The 23,423-nt window shown below is 42.4% G+C and overlaps 8 protein-coding genes across 8 annotated transcripts; 2 read left to right on the top strand and 6 right to left on the bottom strand.

Annotated features, from left to right (window-relative positions):
• Positions 1–1,177: 1,177 nt before the first annotated feature.
• Bfra_006665 (putative f-box domain protein) lies at positions 1,178–2,018 on the bottom strand (the record flags this gene model as incomplete). The annotated part of the gene is made up of 2 exons (XM_037337035.1): positions 1,178–1,555; positions 1,701–2,018. 2 exons carry the CDS (start codon positions 2,016–2,018, stop codon positions 1,178–1,180), a joined length of 696 nt encoding a protein of 231 aa, XP_037198401.1.
• Positions 2,019–2,468: 450 nt separating this feature from the next.
• Bfra_006664 (putative centromere protein s protein) lies at positions 2,469–2,925 on the bottom strand (the record flags this gene model as incomplete). The annotated part of the gene is made up of 3 exons (XM_037337034.1): positions 2,469–2,653; positions 2,712–2,835; positions 2,896–2,925. 3 exons carry the CDS (start codon positions 2,923–2,925, stop codon positions 2,469–2,471), a joined length of 339 nt encoding a protein of 112 aa, XP_037198400.1.
• Positions 2,926–3,446: 521 nt separating this feature from the next.
• Positions 3,447–3,905, top strand: Bfra_006663 (putative trafficking pga2 protein; the record flags this gene model as incomplete). The annotated part of the gene is made up of 1 exon (XM_037337033.1): positions 3,447–3,905. The coding sequence occupies one exon, from the start codon at positions 3,447–3,449 to the stop codon at positions 3,903–3,905; it is 459 nt and encodes a 152-aa protein (XP_037198399.1).
• Positions 3,906–4,968: 1,063 nt separating this feature from the next.
• On the top strand, positions 4,969–7,901 carry Bfra_006662 (putative ser arg-related nuclear matrix protein; the record flags this gene model as incomplete). The annotated part of the gene is made up of 2 exons (XM_037337032.1): positions 4,969–5,060; positions 5,123–7,901. 2 exons carry the CDS (start codon positions 4,969–4,971, stop codon positions 7,899–7,901), a joined length of 2,871 nt encoding a protein of 956 aa, XP_037198398.1.
• A 716-nt stretch (positions 7,902–8,617) lies between these two features.
• On the bottom strand, positions 8,618–10,136 carry Bfra_006661sb (uncharacterized protein; the record flags this gene model as incomplete). The annotated part of the gene is made up of 4 exons (XM_037337031.1): positions 8,618–8,625; positions 8,673–9,465; positions 9,960–10,018; positions 10,106–10,136. 4 exons carry the CDS (start codon positions 10,134–10,136, stop codon positions 8,618–8,620), a joined length of 891 nt encoding a protein of 296 aa, XP_037198397.1.
• A 555-nt stretch (positions 10,137–10,691) lies between these two features.
• Bfra_006661sa (putative nad-p-binding protein) lies at positions 10,692–11,100 on the bottom strand (the record flags this gene model as incomplete). The annotated part of the gene is made up of 2 exons (XM_037337030.1): positions 10,692–10,855; positions 11,067–11,100. The coding sequence occupies 2 exons, from the start codon at positions 11,098–11,100 to the stop codon at positions 10,692–10,694; spliced, it is 198 nt and encodes a 65-aa protein (XP_037198396.1).
• A 1,797-nt stretch (positions 11,101–12,897) lies between these two features.
• Positions 12,898–16,021, bottom strand: Bfra_006660 (uncharacterized protein; the record flags this gene model as incomplete). The annotated part of the gene is made up of 5 exons (XM_037337029.1): positions 12,898–13,742; positions 13,885–13,993; positions 14,045–14,610; positions 14,660–14,963; positions 15,065–16,021. The coding sequence occupies 5 exons, from the start codon at positions 16,019–16,021 to the stop codon at positions 12,898–12,900; spliced, it is 2,781 nt and encodes a 926-aa protein (XP_037198395.1).
• A 1,694-nt stretch (positions 16,022–17,715) lies between these two features.
• Bfra_006659 (uncharacterized protein) lies at positions 17,716–19,217 on the bottom strand (the record flags this gene model as incomplete). Its single annotated transcript, XM_037337028.1, has 2 exons — positions 17,716–18,799; positions 18,868–19,217. The coding sequence occupies 2 exons, from the start codon at positions 19,215–19,217 to the stop codon at positions 17,716–17,718; spliced, it is 1,434 nt and encodes a 477-aa protein (XP_037198394.1).
• Positions 19,218–23,423: the final 4,206 nt, after the last annotated feature.

Genomic DNA, 23,423 nt, shown 5'->3' with positions numbered 1-23,423 from the left:
CGAGCGTATAATAACATTACATTATATTCCTCAGCTCTTCGTGGCTAAATAAAAAAAGAGGGAACGGAAAAGCCTTTCCCTTGGATACAGATCAATTGGAAGTGCGATGGATTTGACACTTCACTCATATCGGAAACCGACGGGGGGGGTGAGATATACGTGTATAGTAAGTAAAAGACTATTACATACTTTTTAAAGGTTGAATCTATCATCCGCAGGATATCCATCCCGTGCACTTTTTTTTACTCAGGTGTATAATAATCACCTCTTCTCTTCTCTTCTCTATTTCGTCTACTCTATCAGACGGAAAATATGGTGAGTGATGAATGCGAGATGGATAAAAATTAGGTAGGAAGTCCCTTGTATTGAGGATCTAGACTTGCAGAACTCGCTTCGAAGCTGTAGGTTTTTATAACGTGTATTCTGAGAGGTAGTTTTATTATTCAAGATGCCTGGGTATTTGAGTTCGACACGATCTTAACATTACATTATCAAATGAGAAACAACGTCTAATAGTATCGGCTTAAAAAGCTAGTTCCATTGTATAGATGATGTTTACACAGTGCGATTATTGGAATTCCTAGATTGATGTAACTCCTTTCTTCAGCGCTTGTGGCAGATTTTCCTGACCAAGGTGTTCTTGAACGCCTAATTAAAGATCAATACCCGAAGGATCTCCAAAATCAAGATGCCAGGCCTGCGGAGTCCATCGAAATTCCATTTCCTGTCAAGTGAATTCAGGATCCAACCGTCCTGAAACACCCATCATCCTGAAACCCATCATATATATAACTTTCCCCAAATAGAGACCCGAGCCTGCAAGACTGAAAAAACCATTGTGGGACAAATTGCGCCTTTGAAATAAACACATTCATTCAGATCCACCCTCAAATTTCGCGCACAGAGGAAAAGATTATGATAATGTTCAATACGCTCCATATCATCGTTGCATCCATTTGCTCGCCCATGCGCACGAGTCTCAAAGAAATTAGCTTGTATAGCCTTCGAACCTCCGCCATGCGAGTAAATGCCAATTGTTGTTCAGAGTCTCTCTTCGTGAGTTAAGTTTGTATCGAGGCTTGAATATATTTCGTCGCGGAGATCCATTTTTGATTCTGTCGAGGGTTCTGAAGTTGCTTTCTTTTGCCGAGAGGCTGCTTCTGAGGAACCGCTTCGCTTACATTTTGAATAAATCAAATTCCTCTCTGCCCTTGCTGACCCAATCGTCTTCCAAACTGGCCTGAGAACCTCGACGAGGACAAGTTATGTGCCAGTGCAGTATCATCTTTGGAATCATCGGTTCATCATATCCAACTTCAGGATTTCGATACTCTTTTTCGACCTCAGGACCAGACATTTGTAACCAATGTTTTCTTCTCAAACACCATTCTTGTGCTATGTCCCAAACCATTCCCATTCTAAGACCATCAGGACATGGCAGAATGACAGTTTGTTGCATAATTCCACTTCGATCGTACCTAATCCTCTCTATCGCAAACTGATAACAAGGAGGTTGGAATACGAGCATATTACGCCAGCTTGCATCGGCTCTCTGCTGTAATTGATGTTAGTAAGGAGCTGGAATGGTAGCTTTCCACGGTAAATTAATTGGGATTGAGACAAGAAACCAAGTCATGTCACAGCATCAAAAGCAGAAGGAGAAAAAAAGCAGGACGGAGTCCCATAAATTGCAGACTTACAAAAGCGTCGAGATTTCGCTTCCATGGTAAAGTGTCGAATGCGGATGAGTCAAGGACATTACGATTCAATATAAGATTGAAATCAAAAAAGATGCCAAATTGTTTTTCTAAAAGATCTGACCATGTCGACGGTCCATTATGTATCGCAGGTCGAAACCATTGAGCTCTTTCAAGTGACGGTGAGGTAAGGGCTACCCCCCAACTTCTGCACACAAGTGGAATTGTGGATAAAAGACAAGTCTGGGGAAGATAAGATAAGACTTCGTGGAGAAGCTCCGGTATTGAGAACACTCTTGATGCTGCTGAGATTTCAGTCATAATGAATGAAATAGATTTGCTTTGCTTTGATGTGATTTGATTTGAAATATTGATGTATTGAAGGAAAGCTTTGAAAAGTATATAGGATACGGAATAAAGATAGAAAATGCGACAACACCAGTGTCAGCATCCCATAGGTGTTGTCTTACGGTAGATCATCGCATGTATGTACGGGACCAATAATCCCTTGTTCCATTCATGCGGGGGTTGGTGCGGGAAACCTTGATGGGCAGCTGAATGTGAACAAACGATTCGAGCACACAACACACGTCACTGACTCAATATATTGAGAGGGGAAGGGATCGTTCTTGGCAGTAATGTCGAATGTGTATGTGTAAATTTTGGTTGTCAACTATACTGCGAGATGATGATATTCGTAACTCCTAACGCCGCCTTCCTGGGTATCTTGGTATCTTATAAGGGTTGGAAACAGGTTGGAAAAGCGACTCATCATTTGGTATTCGTGCGACCTTTTCCTTTTTCATTGGTAGATTTCGCTTTCTCTTGATCGATGAAATCCTTGATTATATCGTGTAAGGCATCATTCCTTCTTGTAACGAGTAACACATCATCGGTCGTTATGGTTGAACGTCCAGCGTGTCGGGAGAAACTCTCGAGATCCGTCGTTACATTCTCTAAGACGCATCTCAATAAGAAGGGATTGCTGGATAGATAGAGATGGAGACAACATACCTATTTGATGCCATACCATCTCAGTCAATGCTCCTATGAATTGATTCGTAGCATTTGAATTAAGTCGTACGGCTTCTTCTTCCACGATCTTCCCAATTGAAAACCAAAGAGCTGCTTTGAGTCGCTGCGAGTTATATTGTCAGTAACATGAGAAATATGAGGCTTACGATATACGATTACTCACTTCATGGAGTTCATCATCGATCTGAGGCATTTTTGAAGAGATGATACGGTCTCGTAAGTGGTAAAGCAAAGTAATAAGGTCAAAATGTCAATACTTCGAGAATTGCCTTTCTATCTTCTTTCTCTCCATCAGTCGAAATTGAAAAATCACTGTCGCGTTAAGTTATCTTAGGGAGAACGCGTTTACCGAAGTCAAGCCGGAACCCTTAGTACCTCGACCGCCTCCGGAACTAAAAATTCTAGAATCCACATTTATATTTCAATTCCTCAATTTCACTGCGCTGTCAATAATCTCTTCAAAAAGACACATTTTACATTATCTTTCTTTCACGTCCAGAGATCTCATAATCTATCTCAAAGTTACGCCGTGTCGCAAGTCTCGACTCATTTTACTGTATGATATAATCCAATTCGTCTTAAATAATCTTCTACATACACCCACCGACTTTCCTCGAAAACATTATACATCGCCCTCATCATTCATTTCTCCAAATTCAGTCCTCAAACAACACCGTACTAGATAGTTCAACTCACCCTCAATCCTCAAAAAATATGGCGGAATTCATCACCAACCTCCTAGAAATGGGAGCTGCCAATTTCTACCGAAACACAACAGGAGCTTTCGCACAAATGAAAGATATGGAACTTCAGAAATGGATTCGAATCGTCGCAGTGGTTGGAGCATACCTGCTCATCAGGCCATATTTCATCAATCTTGGCGCGAAGAAACAAGAGAAAGAATATGCCAAAGCAAGAGCTGAACATGCGGAACAGAAGGAAAAGGAAAAGCACGTTGGCGCAAATTCCTTTAGAGATTCGGCCAAGGCTTCCGAGGATACCGACAGCGAGGAGGATGCCAAGGTCACTTCGAGTGATGTCAAATGGGGCGGCAAGGCACGAAAGAAGCAAAGACAGGCAATCAGGAAGATTTTGGATCAGGAGGAGATGTTGAGAAAACAACAACAAGAGGACGATGAGGATAAGGATATTCAGGAATTCTTGCGCGATTAGGGGTAGAGGTGTGAATAGTCTGCTTGGGTAATACCTAGGGATGTATATTATAAAGGGGGGGATTATATATTGTCAATCTTAATATGGACCTTGAACACATCTTCGTCTTTCTGCGAAAACCTTCCTTTATGCTTGTTTTGAGAGGACGATGTACTCGCTCCCGATTGTCTACTCACGCTATCATGAGATTATCATATCCCCCTTGAAGATAGTCAGCCAGTAATAAAGGAGATAGAAAGGACACACTACGAGGAAATCGAGATAAAAACGATTGGAAATCCCCATGGACCTGCGGCAACTAGTTTGTCAATCCAAAGTCTGGGGTGGAAGGGGCCAAACTTGGTGCTGTATTCTTACTGGACAGATGTTCGAAATGGAGGGTTGATCAAGCTCTTCTATGGTCCCAATCATTGAGGCAAGATCTTCAAAGTACCATTCAAATGTACGCCCTGGTGGCCTTTTGACGATGCCGTTGCCTACATCTTACATTGCCCTACATTGCTTACTTATTAGATCCACCGCCGTTTAGTACGACGTCACCAGATCGCTTTATTATCCTATTAGTATTCTATATTATATACAACTTTCCAGCTCCCTCTTTTATATGTAGGATCTTTATGCAGTGAATATCATGTAAATGGTCGAATGAGGGGTCATGAAGAATTTTAGCCGCATGGAAAAAATGTCTGTGTGCGATAGATGTCTCAGAAAACGAAGGAATCCAGTCATCACTCGTAATTCGTTCCGTCATATCCTACTTCAAACTCTCAGTTCACCCAAAATAAACTTCTGCTACCACTACCACTACCACTACCACTGCCAACATTGCTAATAATACCTATTTATACGAATTGATAGTGGTGAGTTATTACGAGAGACAATAATAATAATAATCCTGAATATCTACATATCAAAGATTGAAGGCACTGTCTCAATTTTATTATCTTTCATCTCATCTGATAATACTCACTCAAATCGCATGGACACAAGCTTCGTAGCTTATAAGTCCTCTTGATTCAATAACACCATAAATTTAACTAGCTCAAAATTTACACATACCGGCATGGAAAGGCCTGACAGACGACAAGAAAGGGATGTCAATGAATTGTTGGCAAATGGATTCTTCCGAACCTCTAGAGCAAGAAGTCCTTCGCCGTATGTTTTCTCCCCACCAAGTTTCCTCGGAGGTTTTGATGGTCCGCTAAATCATCATTTAGCTATAGCTATCGAAGAAGAACTCCCAGCCCTCCTCCACAAAACAATTATACATCTAGCTTCCTGAGCACCTCCGATCGTGATGCTGGACGTGCAAGAAGCAGAAGTCGTGTTCGACATCGAGGGCCACCTCCACCAAGACCAACAGTAGAAGATGAGGCCATTTCACTATCACGAGAATCTGCACCATCTTCTGTTTCCTCATACGATCCTCCCTGTCGTGGTGTTATCGATCAATACCCTATCATACTCGAGTCTGATGTCAGTGAGAGTGAGGCTGAGAGATTGCATGCTGCGCCAAGACCAAAAGAATCGAAAGACTGTGATGACAATTCCGAACGACGTTTTGTTCTTGTACCAGGAACCGATACAAGCTCAAACGATGAATCCGCCAATCAATATAGAAATGAAGATAGGCAACCCAGAGGCAGGCCAGAACAAGCTAGATCAGAACGCCAATCCGCACCAAATAGGGACGAGCATGAGAGGAGCAAGATCAACAAGGAGCCGGTGCTAAAGCCCCCTCCATTGGAAAGGAGAAGAAGTAGGCAAGAGTTGCCAAGCATACAGACAAAAGTTCCTCGAGATATTCCGTCTAAATACCGAAGGAGTGCGTCTGCATATGGTTCCAGGGATAATGACGAAACTCCAAAAGCTCAAGATGTTCCTCATACCTCGACTGGCGAATACTTCCTCTCTCCTAATATGATGCACACTCCTAGGGGCCAGAAAGAGTCTTTCGAATCCGTTGCGCAGCCCGTCCCTCGACACCATTCATTACAAGAAAACTCGAGAAAACGCGGCAATTCTATAAATGAGAAAAGAAATAGTGAGAGCAACTTTCCTAATAGTATATCACGATCGGGAACACCACTCGCAGCAAAGAGGAACAGCGGAAATTTTGAGGTTCCTTCAAGATCAAGGCGGAATTCAAACGACAGAACTGCACAATCACAGCCCACACCCGAAGATGTAAAACGATTGGAGAGACTAAGATCTGGCAAGTCGGAGCGAGGATCTGGATCAGAACGTGCACGCTCTCCTAAAAGATCGGCTACTTCCAACTTGCAGTATTATAGCAGCAGTGAAGACGATCTTGCAGACAGTGGTTCTGAACGAGACTCTCAACGAGGTTCTGGACGTAGACGGCATGAACACCGCAGGACTAAGGACTTAAAGCCAGAAGATGACTATGAGCGTCGGGTAGACTCGCCAAGGTCTAATAGGTCATCAAATCACTCGAAAATTTCTTCTCCACTTCCTTCTCCAAAGCTTTCTCCCAATCAATTCCCTAGGACAGAGCCATTCGAAAGAGCGGAGACGTTTCCACAAGGTCGTAGACCTAGTTCAAGACCTATTTCGCCTTTATATGGCTCACAAGAGCTTCCTCGTTCGGAGAGACTCAATCCTTTGAGTCCAGGTTTAGTCCCAAGACCTTCTTCTCGTCAGTCAAGTGTCCCGGGCCCAATATCAATGCCACAGATGCAACAGATTCCGGCCCCGTTCCCTCTCCCAATTCCTGTCCCAATTCCTGTCCCAACTAGAATTGATTTACACTCCCCGAGTGAGACTCGACGTACACCAACTGTGCCTCAGTATGAGGAAAATCGGCCACCTAGCACACGACCAGCAGCTCCCAACGATAAGCCCTATTGGCAACCTCCCCCTTTTCAACCCCCTCAGCTCCCTTCAAATAAACTAGAGAGGCCTGTCGGTAGCTATCGTCGTTATTCGGAGGATGTAGGACGAGGTGGCGTTGCGCCACTTCCATCGTGCCCGAGAATGAATCCTACTACTGGCTATCTAGATTGGTTGACGCTTCCTCAGTGTCCCAACTTCGATATTTGTCCAAGTTGCTTCAACTCGATCATAGCGCCAACAGGGTTTCGAGACCACTTCATACCCGCTGCTCGCAGACCAGACATTGCAATCATATGCGATTTTGGCAGTTCGCCCTGGTATCGAATAGCATGGCTTTTAACGCTTAAGGAGCGAAGAAACGATCTCGGTCTCTTCTATGGTCTCGCGAATGTGGGAGCGGTTGAGGCACCCTGTCCTGGAAAGCGTGAAGCGTTTAACAGATCATGGAACTCAATCATCGACCCCAAGACAGGCTTACCGATCAAAAACTTTGATGTTTGTCACTCGTGTGTTAGATCGATTGAAATACTTCTCCCTCCTATCCGTGGTGCATTTGTCCGTACCATCGAAACGGATTATTCTAGCTCTATCCCCCGCATATGCGACCTTCGTTTCGACAGTAAACGCTTCGTTCAATATTTCGATGCTCTAGAAACTACTGCAGATGACGCTGCTTACCACAACTCTTCACCCGACACCCGCACTCTCGCTAAACTCGCTCGCAAGTTTTCCATTCTAGAAGAATGTCAACAAGCTACCGATCTCCCTGATCGCCGCTGGTACATGATCACTCAATTGCCCGAATTTACCGTCTGCGAAGAATGTTTTGACGATGTCATCCTCCCGGAACTAGAAGATGGAAAGGCAATTCCACTCATGTTTAATAAAACTCCACAGCGAATACAAAAGGCTAGTTGCCAATTATATTCTCCAAGAATGAGAGTCATTTTCCAAAAAGCTTGTAATTCGGATGACTATATGCTTTTGGCTACTAAGGCGAGAGAGAGAAGAAATGCAGAGTTGGCCTGGAAGGTTAATGTAGCGGCTACCAAGAGGCAGAGTAGGGAGAGTATGGTTGCGAATCCAGGAATAGGGAGAGAGATTCAAAGATTGAATGATGAGTGGAGAAAGTGGGAATGAAGTGACGAGGAATCGTTCGAATTTGAATCAGCAATGGCTTGGTGGACGGTACTCGGTAGAAGTCAAATTTATGGGGCATTGGATTCGATGAGATTTATCTGCAATGTTTATATTGGAAATCTCGCCTCAGTTTAGATGCTGAAAACGCGCCTGGTTGGGCAGACACGAGTGAGATGGAATCGGAATTCCGGAAGGATGATGAGATGATGACGACACGAACTCAAATGCCATGAACAGATGAGTAGACGAATGATGAGCAATGAACAATGAACAGACGAATAAATGCATTCACGATCAGATTGGATGGATTGGGTTGGATACCAAATATGTATGAAGATTTAGTTTACAACGCGAAATGATATCAAGACCTTTACTTTGCACAATTGAACTTGACCGGTGAGAAGAATAAGAGATACGAATTTCAATGTTTCTCTATCATGTTTAGTGCCGACTTTGCAGATCTTTTATTACCACCACGCAATATCACAAATTTGATAGCCGCAATTAAAAATAGGCATTGAGATGTCGTTTCAAGCAATGAGATAAAACTAGTCTAATCAATAATCTTTGTTTGCAACTCTGATACTTCGTTGAATCAAACCTTCGACGAAACCAAACCCATTTGATAAACCTATTGCCTCCAACAGACACAATTCCTCTATCTCTACACAGCCATGTACTACACCTCACTTCCCGAAGCAACCCCAAACTCAAAGTCAATAACCTAGTTGAATTAGCATTATACACATCGAGTTACGAAGACCTACATACCATCACTCAAGTCTAATTCATCCAAGAGCAAGTCAACGACCTCTGCTCTGACCTTCTTAGTTGGACTGGTTGAACCACTCGCTGTTCCAGAAATAACTCTCTTCTTTCTTCTCTCCATCTCATATTTCATCTTCTTGGCTCTCTCTATCTCTTGTATCTCTCTCTGGACCTTTGCTGAGCCTTTCCTAGAAAGTTCGGGTTGGAACGCACCCATATCTGCGGATTTCTTGCTGCGCAAAGAGACTTTCATTTCGAGGGGCTTGGCTTCAGAAGTAGTGTGTTGCTCACATGAGTGGTCACTGAGATTGATGACTTTTTGCTCAAGACGGAGGCTAGCAGTCTTGGCGGCTTCTCCCTCACGACGATCTGATTCGCAGGAAGCAGCCCAATCGATGTGAAGTTGTGGATCATTGACCCATGACTTCCCGGCCATATGCTTGGGATCATTCAAATCAAACAATCGCTTAGTATGCTCCCATTCTGCGATCATCTTGATTCCTAGGCCTGTGGAAGTAGCACCATTCTTATTCTGTTCGAGGACTTGTTCATGATATTTGTTGAGGAAGTTGCAGATGATTCTTCTTTCCTCGTCAGTGACTTCGGGTGAATCACAAAGTTTGAAGAGGATTTTTTCGATGCTCCATGCGGAATCGCCAGTGAGGACCCAGGGGATAGATTCTCGAAAGAGGCCATTCTTGAAAGCACGCTTGTGAATGCTGTGAAGAACGTACCATCGGTAGAATCTGACGAAAGGAAGCTCCTGTTGTTGGTCGATTTTTTTGAATGCTGACTTCTGTAATGAATTAGATTAAATCTGAGCTCTCGGTGCTGGAGTGTGTGATGGAATCGAAGATGCTGATATATGACTTGATGAGACGAGACAAGACTTCCCCGTTTCCACGTTTGTATCTCCATGTTCGAGATTTCGAAATGAGAACTTTAGAAGATGAGACTACTTAATCTCCACACTTATTTTGGGCATATAAAGTACTGATGTGGCAGGTGAAGAAACGACGCTTTTGTGCTGTATATTGAGATTGATTATATGATGTGGATCCGGTGAGAGAGATGAGACTTTTCAAACTAGTAATTTGTACCACGGCTGAAACTTTGGAACCTTGGGTTGAGTAATCAAAACTTCTCAGCATTTATCCGTGTGTATTGGTATCAAAGTTATCGATACACTACGTAGTTGGTTGACTAGATGAGACTCTTCAATCTTGGGACGTTTATCGAATATTGAAAGTCTTGATGATGGAAAACGGAAAAAATATTTCTGATACTTACGAGTCGTATTGTCTCTGGGTCAGTCGATTGTGGAGTCATATTTCTTGCGAATCGTGGATCTGTTGGTTCGACTATGTTAGCAATGATATGAGCATGTATACCGAGACATGATGGCTTGAATGAAATATTTGGAACCCAGAACTTACAACACATGTCCTGATGTGCTACCCAGTGCATTTAAGACTATTGAAGACGAGAGATGATGGACCCAAATTGATAGTAAAGCAAAGAAAAGGAATGCGAAGTGATGCGAAGCAAAGTGTAGTGTTCTGTAAGTAACAAGATTGTGTTGTATTGTTCAGAAAGATGAAGAAAACAAAATTGTCTTAGTGACCTGGTCATGTTGGACGTTCCTTCCTTCTCTGATTGTTTCATCAGGTGCAAAGAGTTCATGAATAGGAAGAAGCAACCACCCACCTAGAGCGGCTGTACGATCAATATTGCACTTTTTGTTTTACAGTTTTCAAAACTTAAGTTGTAGTTGAGAGAGATCAGCGGCTATAATAACAAGTACAGAAATCACCACATCTGTGAATGATTCCCAATCGCATCATCACAACATGGAATTCATCGGCCACCCATACATTCAAAGACAAGACTGGGTTACACAATAAAACCGCGTTTGAACTTCTTTCTCATAAAAATCTGGCCAACCAATCATAGCATAAGAGCAGAAATGTACCCATAAACCACCAAAAGCAAAGCCATATCCGCTCTATCATCTCTTCAACCTTATAAGTTCATTTTGAACTTCAACTTATCCTCATCGACTATCTCTTCCTCCCGGCTCATGATTTCATTCACGTCCCAATTACTACTGAGATACCTACCAGCGAGCCATTTTCTCTTCTGAGAAGTCAAATATGAAATTGTGTCGGCAGCAAGTTCTGGTGTATCTATGAGAACTATTGGATGTAAATCAGTAAAACTCCTTGGAGAGCTGAAGCTGCAACGCGCCTATGCCACCAATACTGCAGGATTCCATTGGAGACTCCTTTGAAACCGAAGAAAAGGGAATTGTCTTATCTTACTTTCATGTAACTCTTCTGGCAATCCTTTTGACAGATCAGTTATCTTGGATCTGGTGTGGAATCCTTGGTATCCTACCGCTCTCGGGGGAAAATGGTGAACTATAAGACATCTTGATTGAAGAGATGACTGATAAATATTACTATATTCGGCTCAAATATATTTATGTTGGGAAAATCTCGAGAAGGTGATCTATTGATTCTGGTGAAGCTAATTGTTAAACTCTTGGAACTACTACATTGAATAACTGGAAACTACCAGATTACATAAGTACACTTCTAAGTACCACTATACTCCGTCCACAACCATTACGGAGAAAAATAATATCTCATCACCCGAAACAAGAGCTGCCTCCACACTCAAGACAGAACGACGATCAGGCCACTGGTGTCAGCAATTAGTTGAACACCAGGTCTCAAACCACACAAATCCGATAACCCCGCCGGACTCCGGAGCAGGATCCACGCGCTGCTCTGAAGTGCAAGTCCCTCAATGCAATTAAAGCCTCACCAGAATAAAATTATCCAGCAATGCAAATCCGGGACATATCGCAATTTTTGACATTTCCCCAGATATACTCCATATATTATGTATACATCGGATTAAGTAGGCACGCCGAATGCCGAGCCTTCTAGAATTGGTTGAATGAGCCCGGTCAACGCGGCATTTTTTTTCCATCAGAGGCCAATCAAATAAGGCATATCATGAGGTATATTGACTGCCCACTAGGCTAGTCGCCTACAGATGCCATGTCCACTTTGAGATGAAGTGAAATGCTAGATCATGCGTGGAACTTTAGATGCCGCGAGGGACATACGAGAATAGAAGCATGGGGGAAACGCTATTCTATGCAGTGGAATCTCTCTATAAGGATACGTAAGGGTATCCTGATAGAAGGGTTTCAAGGATGTATATTACTTTTGAACTTTAAAAGTTTTGGGCCAAAATATATATATCCTTAAAAAGAGACTATGCTTATAAAGAAGCTATCCTTATAAAGAATTTATGCTTATAAAGAAGTATTACTATACTATCAAATAAGAAGATGAAGCCACAACAACTTCTCATTCAAACTCGCTGGAACTCTAAAAGTCGTACAACACTTGAAGTGAAGATACATATAGCCAATCCAAATCATAAGAAAACATATACAGACTCGCTCACTCACTCACTCACCATTCACCCATCCCACCTAATCACAACAGAGAAACCCACCCACTACATCTCAAAAGTCCACTCCGATCGAAATATCCACATTCAAGAATCTCCGCCCTTCCCCTCCACTCATATCTTCAGCGTAGACTCCGCTCCAGAAACAAACCGCATAGCGACGTCAACAATGTCCGATAACCCCATCCCGTTTCACTTTCCGACGAGAAGAGAAAACGTGCTCGTTGACTCAACATGGAGATTGTTGCGAGGCTCTCGCATCACAGAGTTCTTCTGCCGTGGGCTTTGAGATCTCAACTCGTAAGTATATCTCATCGCCAGTTCGTTCTATCGTAGCTCATTATATGATTCCTGTTTCCCATAAGTAAACAACGCTACTCAGCATCTCCTTTGTTTTCTTTCCTGCAATAAGAGCAAGATTCTCTTCCACGATACAGAATGCAGTCATCACCAAAAGACCTAGAACCCACCCACTGAGATTCCATTTTTTTTTCAATTATAGTGTAAACCACTAATAAGGCTAAAGTTTATTTTTTCAGTTATTATTCTAGAAACTGACGCCATCAAAACTTATGATGCATCTAGCAAGCAGCAATTAATAAACTTCATGAGTTCATTATATCATGGGTATTTCCAAGTCCCTCACTACACATCCCGACCATATAAAACGCCCCTCATATGCAATTAGTCCCTCTCCGCCCATCTCGCCTGTATTTCTAGAAACCTTAATCCACCCCACTCACAAAATACTCCTCCGTTTATTACTTAACATACTGTAACTGCTCGCCGTTCTCGATTTCAACTTCGTGACCGAGCCTATTCTGCTTTTCAGCTCAAAACTCGAAGGCGCAAAGACACTACTACTATTTCCCTCCTTCAGATAGAAGTGACTTGAATTTTCTTCATGATGAACATGGAAATCAACATTCAACTGATCACCTTGTGGACCAGCCCCACAGCTTCCACCTAAGCGTTGAGAAGGAGGACTATTTACCGCCAAAGCAAATAAGTTTTGAGTTTCGGTGAAATCGGTGACGAGACCGCGTTGACGGATAAAATAGCCGAGACAGAAGATATTGGTGAGGAAGACGAGGAGAAGAACGACGTAGAACATGTTTTGCCAGTGAACAGCCGGGCCGGAGGTGTAGGATTGACTGGAGATCGATGCGTTAAATGGTTCGTAGACCCCGGGACTTACGATTTCGTTTGTAGCGTTGTATCCCATATAATGTCTGTAGGTAGCGCCTTGAGCACTGATTAATAAGGTACAGCCGGATAGCGAAGCGAGGGCTTCTGCAAGACTGGGTAACGTAGTATTCAGGCTAGGAGCTGTCGTCACGAACTGTGTAAGCAATCGAGAGATAGAAGCATTATCATTCGAAATTCCAGTGTTGAGAGACAATGTAAGTGCCCATTCCGAAATGATGTTTCGAAAATCTTGTTGTCGAGCTGGAGGAGGTGGTGGTGGGTTGTAGGACTTGTCATAAGCGATCTCATCGTTGGGATCTTCGCAAGTGTTTTCCAAAACTCCACCTACTCCAGAAGCTGAATACGTCGTGCTACAGTCGGTTGCAAGAAAGGAGCCTAGCGAATGATTGTTAGCATCTCAGCTATCGCAATCTTAAGTTGCTCATAACATTTTATATTTTTTAATGGCTCGCTTTGAATTTGAAAATCGAGTCACAAGGATAAAGAATCAAGGAATCAAGGAATGAGGAGGACTTACTCATTTCGCATACAGTATAGTCGGCTGTGGCATTTGATTTAGCAAGAATGTATATATAGTCGCTCATGTATACCGATATATTGGTCATAGTGTTGTAGTCGATGGGTAACTACAGGGGTTAGCCGACACAGACAAACAAAGTTATGCAACGTAAGCTTACCATTGGGAATACTGGAGGCTGTTTTTTATCTACGCCCCAGCCAAATATATCATCCACGGCAGTGCTATTGAGATACTCCTGGCCTGGTAGTAGATTGATTTCCGATGTGTAACCACTCCAAGCCATTTTCTGGCCCGGAATATTTGGAGAGTTAGTTGTGATTGCATTAGGCCAGTCAACATAAATGATTGGCGAGAGTTCTGTTTTATTCATGTTGACACATAAAACATTGATAGTGGGGCTCACTACCGATGCTTTGACTTTGTATTCTCCTACACCCTCAAGATCAGAAGGTTGTAAGATTCCATTGATTGAATCAGTCGCAGCGGAAATGACACCAGCGTGCGGCATAGCAAGGGTAACGTTGTTAACAACACGATTGTACTTTTCATAACTGGCAGCCATATCGCTAGTATCGGTACGAATCCATGATGCCCTAACAGTAGTATTGTCATAAAGGTTGGCTGTCACAATTGGACGGTCTGCTAGCTTAGATGAGTTACCCTTTCCTCCAGCAGCAGCAATGTCGGCCCAAGTACGAATATACTCAAGGAAATTATGATAGGCTAAAAAGTTAGCGTGTTCTAGAAATAGCCTCCTTAAAAATTCACACACCTTCTCCAGCGTGATCAATATCCACACAAGTGGAAGCGGAGTATTCCGAATCCATTGCTGTTGTAATTGGAGTTTCGCAATTTTGTGCAACATAGAAAGGATTTCCATAGCTTGTTTCAACCAATCCTTTCATTACTGCATGTTCCCACTTGCCAAATTGGAGACTAGGACTAACGATGGCGTCTGATGCCGTGGTATAGAACATAGCTACAAAAGCTGCCGTCAACGTAATTGCCCCCAAGATTGACCATGCGGCTCTTCGCAAAATTTTAGGGTTTGTGATCATGAATCCTGGTTGGATGACCTAACAGTGGCAGTTAATATCAGACGAGCATTCCACACAGTAAAAATTTCAAGGCTTCAAGGAAGAAACCTAACATCAAACAAAGCAGAAAGGAAACCTACCCAAGTTCGCATTGTCAACTCCGCAACAGTGACACCATCAGAATTTCTAACAAGAGACCTCCGACTTAAGACTTGCCCAAGGAAATTAACAAATATAGTGACGAAAGACAACTCAATACTTTTCGCAAAACCAGCAAACAAAATCGAAGCAGTTGACGGCGTCAACGAACCATTAGTTTTGATATGTTCACCATATCGCGGCCGAAGAATGGCTATGAAAAACCAGATACCGGAAAATATGGTTGAATATATGCAGAGGCATAAAACGGATACTGAGGTCCAACTTCTGACATGCGAATGAATATCATTATTCGCTGCGCACCCACACCCAATGTGTTTCTCGTCGTGCACATGGTCTTCATGGATACTGCTCAGTCTTGACATATTCGGGGTGTCAAAAGCCTGGTCCAGACTCTCCGTGAAAGCTGAAATCTTTCCCCTAGAAATATCTTGTTCATCCAGAGATTCATTGTTGCGTCTTTGCCCTTGATCTACGTCCAAAAATTCTCCTCCTCCACCATATGTATTATTTTCCGTCCAGGTTGGAGATGCCAGTAAACGATTTGTCGAAGTTGCAGGAGAGGTCATCAAAGATGCAGAGCCAATTGGTGGGCTACAAAATCCGCTCGAGGGACTGGGCGGACTTGGCGATTTGCGACTCGCAGAGGTAGGCATTCGAGATATTCCCAATCCTTGAGACATGTTCGCAGATTCAGACGATTCGCCCTCGACTATTAAGGGAATTGTAGAGTAGTGAGTATTTTCTTGAACATTTTCGAGATCTGGAGAAAATTGAACAGAACCTTGGGAGTCCATTCTGCGATATCCGTGTCGTTGATGGGTCAATCTCGGTGGACTGGTTGATACCGAAGAAGATGCGACGCCGGTTGCATTATCTGAGAGATCGATGTCCCTTGATTTTAATATACTTTTTCGCTCAGCCGGACTGGCACTCATGTTGACTGAATGTGGGTTGTTTCAAATTTTAGTCGTGAATCTAAATTTCTCCTTTCTCTGTCTGTTTCTCTTTCTTTTCCTTTTTGTTCACAATTTTGAATGTATCTTGCAAATTGTTTGCGGATCGATATCTCGTATCGTATCAGTAGTGTAACAGAAGATCGACAGAGAACGGCATATCAATCATTATAGAATAATGAGACGTCAAGTTGATAGGGATACTACCACGACAGCAAGCAATGCTTAAAAGGTGTGCGCCACAAGGATACTAGAGCAGAAAAGCAAAGCAAAGGGGAGCAAAGCAAAAGCCTACCTCACCTACCTATCTTTCTTATTTTATCCGCCAACCTTGAACTAACAAATAGATGATGGATGTGGGTCTGGCACTCTTCATTTACAGTAATTCACTCTTTCTCAGGTCTGGAACCGACATAAAGATCGCTGTATTTTACCACGATAATCCGAATTGTTGGTTGAAGACGATGAAGGATTGGTTGAAGAACGGGAAACTTTTTCGAGTGGGTTCTTCTCTCCCTCTCAATATCAGATCAGGACTGAAATCGGTACCAGACTAACTACGTGCAGTTTGATTCCCTGCGCCTTATTGTCGTAACCCGGTAGCTCTTCGTCAGATTTTGGTGGGTGATGTCAATACCTACCTGGCTCGCTGGATACGTATTATCATTATCATTGATCGATGCACTTCTAGAGTCTCAACACAGCCTCTGGATTTTTGTACTCGATTGGTCTCTTCTTAAGGCTGAATGATAAGTGAATACTTGATTGATCATCGTTCGCTCGAGAGTTATATATAAACCTCAATCTGATTGGCTACCTAGGTATGCATTGGCATGAATTAGTTGTTGTCCCTCCATCGTACGTTTACATTGCCGTGTGAGAATGTTTCCTGTTTGTTTGTTTGTTTGCTTGCTCTCTACTCTGTCCGTTCATCTTGGTTCTCTTGGCCTTCCCGTATTCTGTCTAATTTTCAAAGCTTATTATCGGGATTTGTTGAATGGTTACTCCCGATCTGCAAACAGCCGCTGGTATCACGCTGGTGTTCTGTGCTCTGTGCTGTGTGCTGTGCCGCTGAGAGAACCGGGGAGCATTTGCAATGCCCCGCTTTATTTACATCTTTCAAAGATCATCAAGTGGTCCCTTTACTCTTGTTTCTATCCTGGACATCTATCATTTGTCTGTTTTACGAGTATATACAAGATTAGTGAAGGGTTTGACGAACAGCACGCAATTTCCGCAGCAAATAGAGGCCAGAGTTACATGGTATGAGAGTATGAGAGCATGACATAACATTATTAGTTGTCAAGAAGGTCTAGAAATTTAGCTGGTAGTGACAGCGAGCAGCCGCGCGCATGCCTAGTTATTTTAACGTCAAGAAGTACTTGGGGTTACAGGAGTCTCGGAGAAACTAAGCATAAATAGGAATGAACAACAACTTGATATCATTAAGAATTTACGGAGTATAATCCAGCCTCTTCCCCATTCTCCCACTCCCAAGCTTCCCTCTCAAGGGCTTTCTATTTTGACATATAATCTTTCTCCACAATGCTCTCCATTAAAGAGTTTCCAGATGCCTAGATATTCATTAACAATTTTGATGAACCCTGTCCGTCAACACGTAAATTTAAAAATCGCCCCACCAAAACTACCCAACAGTATGCTCCCCGCCTATATCATTAAATCCAGCCTTCCAATTTAGGCTTCGTCTTGCGACCCCAACTTCGACTTTTCTTCCAAAAAACATCATGCTCTCGCGATTGTTCCTTACGTCCAGCGTTAGAAGACATACTCGTGAGCCAATTCGATACTACAGTTCTCGGTGTGCGGGATTCTGGTTCAAATGATGCTCCTCTTGCTTCGCTCTGGTCTCGATGAATTGGTGCCATGATAGGTGGACTGTTCCTTCGAGGTGGTGGTATGATAGGCGAGGTTTGAGAGCGTGTTGATTCTGCACTGGTTTGACGAGGACGAGTTGTGTGTATACCCTTTGTGTAGCTCTTTGAATATTCGGCATTGTAATTCGGTAATTCAATCTCGCCGAGCCTTCTATTTGTCGACTTGGGCATTTTTCGAGGAGCTTGGCTAGCAGATGAGAACATCGAAGGTGACTCTAAGGCACCAAGAGTACCCATAGCACAATCTTGTTGGAGACGGAACTTCCAATCTTTTTCCAGTGGCTTTGGAGGCTTGTCGAACATTGGACTATGAAGATCTTGACTCGATAATGTTTCACACCTGCTCAATCTCTCATTGCGTGTCTCTTCAAACTCGTCACCGCTTTCAATATCTGTGACTTCCGAATCGTCAAAATCAAACACTGGACTAGGCGTCCTTGAAATGGTTCCGCTGGCTGCTAATGTCGGTTCTAGCAGATTATTTTGGCTACGAGTATTTCTCATTTCCGGAGATGGCGAGCCCGTCTGTTTCCGGCCTGACATGTGCCTTGGTGCCACAAGATATGCCTCAAGCGGATTGTCAATCATACGACGTTGAGTTTGTCCAATATCTACAGACTTCTCAGTTGAAGTCTCCCGTCTAGAAAGTTTCAGACGAGCTCCTAGTATATTTTTTTCAATTACTTCCGGCGAGGGTAGAGTACTAATATCAGGCTCCACGATGGAAGGCCAAGCTTTAGGAGTTTTTGGCGATGGAAGCCCCATTTTCGATGAATTTTTCTTCTTATTTGCATTTCGAGACATGGGCGTATCTCGTGGCTTTTCTGAAGTAATTCGCACCGCCCGTGGTCCTGGATAGGTCGCTCTGAAAATGAAAAATATAAGTATCGAGAACTCTAAAAATACGTTTTATAATGACAGGTGACAACATACGCCTGAAAAAACTCCATAACATCCAAATCACTGTTCTCATCCCCATACGCGGGACTCAACAACACCGTTACACCAGGAGAGATAGGTGTTTCCTCTGATCTCCAATTCACCGGTGGTTTTTCGAGAAAAAAGTTTCGGGGTGATGAGGCCTCGTTATCTGGAGTTCGGGGAAATGTGACGTTTTCTCTTTCATCAACGTCAAAAAGGAGTTCGGGTGTTGGCATGACTTCTTCCATGTTGGCATATGAAAACATATGACTTTGGGCATGTTGGATATATATCTCATCTGGTCTTCTTCGATGAAAGTACCCCTGACTCCTCGATTTTCTAACGTGTTTTCTATCGACCATGATGGATATGTCAACGTCAATGAGACGGCAGTTTTCGTGATATTTTAATGAAACAATAGGATATAGTATCCAGAGAAAGTACCAATGTGCAACGATAGGAAAAGAGCAAGGTAAATGAAACAGCGTAGGAAACCCAAACAAGCAACCAATCAAAATTAATGATTTTTAAGAAATAGTGCCAGCACTGTATGTATATCAATCCTCGATTGCAAAAGGGAAAGCAAAAAGAAACTCGAGATATTAAATGAATCAGCAAAATCAAAGGAATGAACGAACGAGCGAGTAATAGATGTATAGGTAGTTCCAAATAAAAATCAAGATCAAGAGCGATCACAACGGTATAAGTATAGCATCAAAACACGAAGTAGTATCAAATGGCAATAAAACATGCCACCGCATGCAACCCAACCTCCAATCCTCATCTTAAATCCCGTTACCCGATCTACTAAAATCATTCAAGAAAATCGAAATACACATCGACATTGGTCCTCCAAAATATACCCGCCCACACCATCGTTTTTTAGTGTATCGAAAATGAATGAGTGCTACTATTTACCGTTTCACAGTAGAGGCTGAGGACCTATGGATAGATGTTTATGCGCTGTGGGCGCTTAAATTTTTTGATGGAGGGGCGGATCGCTTGGGGATTGGCTGGCGAGAATTGGGGGTTTGAGGCGGGGTTTTTGGTGCGTTGTACGGTGGAAGTATATTTATTGTGTGTATAAAACATTGGAGTTGCCATATTATGTTAACTTGTGTTTTATGCGTATTTTTATGCGTTCTGGTGAAAGGTTTGGAGTTTGTCATCGGAATTGTTTGAGTTGGGGTATTTGTTCTAAGAGTCCAAGTATTGCAACCGGGAGAATTACTCACGAACGGTAACAACAACTACGGGTTCCTCACGAACCCTCTGATGAACAAAATTCGTGTATCGATCTGAAGCACAATGGTCCATCGAAAGCAATCCGTAGAGGAAATTTCTGAGTTGGAGCATCTAAGTATAGCACTACCTTTCATACATTACCATTCTCAAGTACTTCGTTTCGCAACTTCCCAAGTGGTGTATAACTCTGTCGCTGAGTTGTTTCGACGTATTGAATAGCTTCTGATTTTTGCCGTTGAAGTTCTCTGGATACGATACGCATGTCGTCACATCATACCTTACACGACCGTTCTGTGGTGCGATATTTGGGGAGTATACAAGCTACCCCGCTGGTTTGTATCTCAAGGCGAAATGTTTTGCTCGTGTCATCTTGTAGTTGAGATTTCCTTCTTAGTTTGCCCTAGTATCGAAGTCTTTGGTGATTACCAAAAACGGGATCTTACGTCTAATATTTTCTGTAATAGGGACTATTCCAAAACACTTACAGACTCTCTGGCGAAAAGCTCTCAAGGAGAAATTATACCGTAACAGAACCCACAATTTTTGTGATTAATTGGCCGGTCTACCGGCTGTTTATCAAACAGTGTCAAGTGAATTGCAGATGATTTCAACTGTACGAGCCAGGAGAGGATACATATAAACCATCCTAGAGGCTATTCCACTATGTGCATCGACTTGGTGGTTGAACTTTTCTTGCATCCACATATATTGTGTTTAAGTATACTTTAACACACCTTAAGGTTCATGAAGCTTGTTAACTGCCAACTCGTGGAAAAACAATCTTGCATGATTTCAAAGCACCGCCTGTGAACTTCGACAGGAAAGGCAGCCAGAAAGAACATTAGCCTTTGAGAAGCTCTTAGACAGAACATTCCTGTGGATAGCATGTGCGAAGCTCGGAGTAGCAATTGATCAACAAAGATGTATTTCCACCACGGGTAGCTCTGTGGCAGAGACCGCTCAAGGATTGAAAACTCAGTGTGAGGGGTGCTCGACTCGATACATGCCCTCGCAATTTTAGAACGATACAAACTTGAGCTCGTGAGACAGCGCGAGAGTGATAAATTGATGGTGATGTGTTCCCACGTTAGCAAAGATTTAGACTGAATGTAACAATTTCCCTAGAGCGAAGATGGTCCGCGAGAAGCTGAACGATTAGAACAAGAAGAGCGCCTGAAAGCTAGGTGCCATGTATTGAACTATCCATTCAAGCTTGTGTGAGTCCATGATAAACCTGGTTAACTCTCCTGCCCCACGTTGTACTAAAGCACAAGTAAAAAATACATGAGTCAAGCTGCGTAAAAATGTCCATGCAAAGTAATTCCCCTCATAGCGATGCAAATTAGAGGGGAAAGTTTTGGCATTCACACTAGATCCTTCTGACATTTATCATCGTGAATGATTTTGGGAATTTTTATAAAGATAGATATGTCAGCTCGTGTATAATATTCTTGAAACAAATCATTTGAAACTAAGAAATGAATATAGATTCAGAAAATTTGAGTAAAACGGTAATATTTTCAATGATATTAAGGTTAATTTTAGGTCCATCTAATCCAAATTCATTATTCATAACCCATAGTAGTGTTTTTCTCAGCTATCTATAAACCTTGATCGATCGTTTCCCTTTGAGCTTATCCTCTTCTAGTTTTACATAGTGCTTCCACATTCATCGACCCGCAGAGTTAGATAACGATGCCGAGAAATCTTGCATGAAAAGGTTCTCGGTAAATATAGAAACAAGGATTATGACGGAGACACATCCGTCTCTTCTTCACTAGATTCTAGTTTCAACTAATCGTAGACCACTTCTTATGTTTCAGCATAGAAAATGCTGGCAACACTACGTCATGGTGCCATTTCATAGTCCTGCTAGATCACTGCGTAGTCCTTCTAGATCTGGGCTCTTAACATTGGGCGAATCAATTAGGCTGCGGAAATTTTATCCGTACCCGCGGGTAATATACAGATCAACCATTTCGCAGATTACTCGATGGAGGTTTTACCTGCTCTGCAGAGTATTTGTCAAAGCATTTACCTGCCTTGCAAATTATCTGTAGATAATTTAATCTACAAATACTCTACAAACAATCTACAGATAACTTGCGAACTATTTGTATTTCAAAATCTACAAGTAATCCAAGTTTGTCTTCATACCAACAAATAATGTACAAATCCCCCACAGATCATTTGTTCAGATTTTGAATTATCTACCGCGCAATAGATGATTCGCCGATCATTTGTTAAGGCCATTATTCGCTCCGCGGGTCTAGAATCAATTTACGAACGAAATTTGTTTGAAGTTTTGGGTGGTGATAATCAAGTAGGTTGTGGCTAGTTTATAATCTATTAAAGCGTGAGTAATCAATCACTAAGTACAAAAACACTCTCGTTTAATCAATTTCCTTTTGAAGGTGGTCTAATGTATGAATAGTAGGAATTTTTCTGCAAGCTAAGAGCCTGGACTTCTCTTCGTCGAAGCCGGCTCGTTGGCCGAGTACCAAGTGAATCACATCACCTGAAGATGCAAACAAGAGATCACATTTTTCAGCTTCTGCAGGTCGTCGCTTTAGGACACCACTAAGTGAAGGCGCGCATAAATGCTACCTTCGCTTCATTAGACTAGCCTTTCTCACTCTGAACTACGTAACCAGCACATCAAAAAGACAGTATCACTGCTAAATAATCAATATTTCTGACTTTGAGTTGAAGTTAAATATTGAAAAGCCCATAGTTTATGGTATCTTTCTAAATTGTTATTCAATTTCAAAATAATAAGTCTTTTAGAAAGAGTCTCGATTTTGGCGGCTTTGGTGTGCCCGTTTTTCCGTTCAGAGTGATCCTCTTCAATCAACAGCAGCATCCATAATCAATTTCAAAGTGAGGACTGTTACGTATTGAGTCAGGCAAAGAGCTGAGAATGGCCTCTTTTTTCTGCTATACTAGGGTTATAAAATGATCATCATATCAATGTTCCAATGTCATGCATTACACCAAGATCAAGCAAAAACGTGTGGCAACTTATATCATATCATACCAATTGTGCAGTTCGATAGATTCAAAATGGGTCGAGAAGTCAGATTAATATTCGATGGGATATCGCATAATGAATGTGGCAAGAAGGTTCTTCGTGTTCAAACGTCATTTGATATATTACAGTCTCACCTGACATGACAGACAAGCAATATATGCTGCACACATGGCGCTCTGTCAAGATTGTTGATCACTGCGAACAACGATTAAGTAATATACTTTTGATCGAAATCCCACCCTAAGTCGTTCCGGGAAAATAGCGCAAATAAGCCCTAGTAACTACCCATCGA

This window comes from Botrytis fragariae, assembly GCF_013461495.1.
Source record: "Botrytis fragariae strain BVB16 chromosome Unknown tig00000000, whole genome shotgun sequence".
In the NCBI taxonomy this organism is placed as follows: domain Eukaryota; kingdom Fungi; phylum Ascomycota; class Leotiomycetes; order Helotiales; family Sclerotiniaceae; genus Botrytis; species Botrytis fragariae.
Note: the sequence above shows the minus strand (reverse complement) of the source record. Positions and strands in the feature narration are given on the sequence as shown.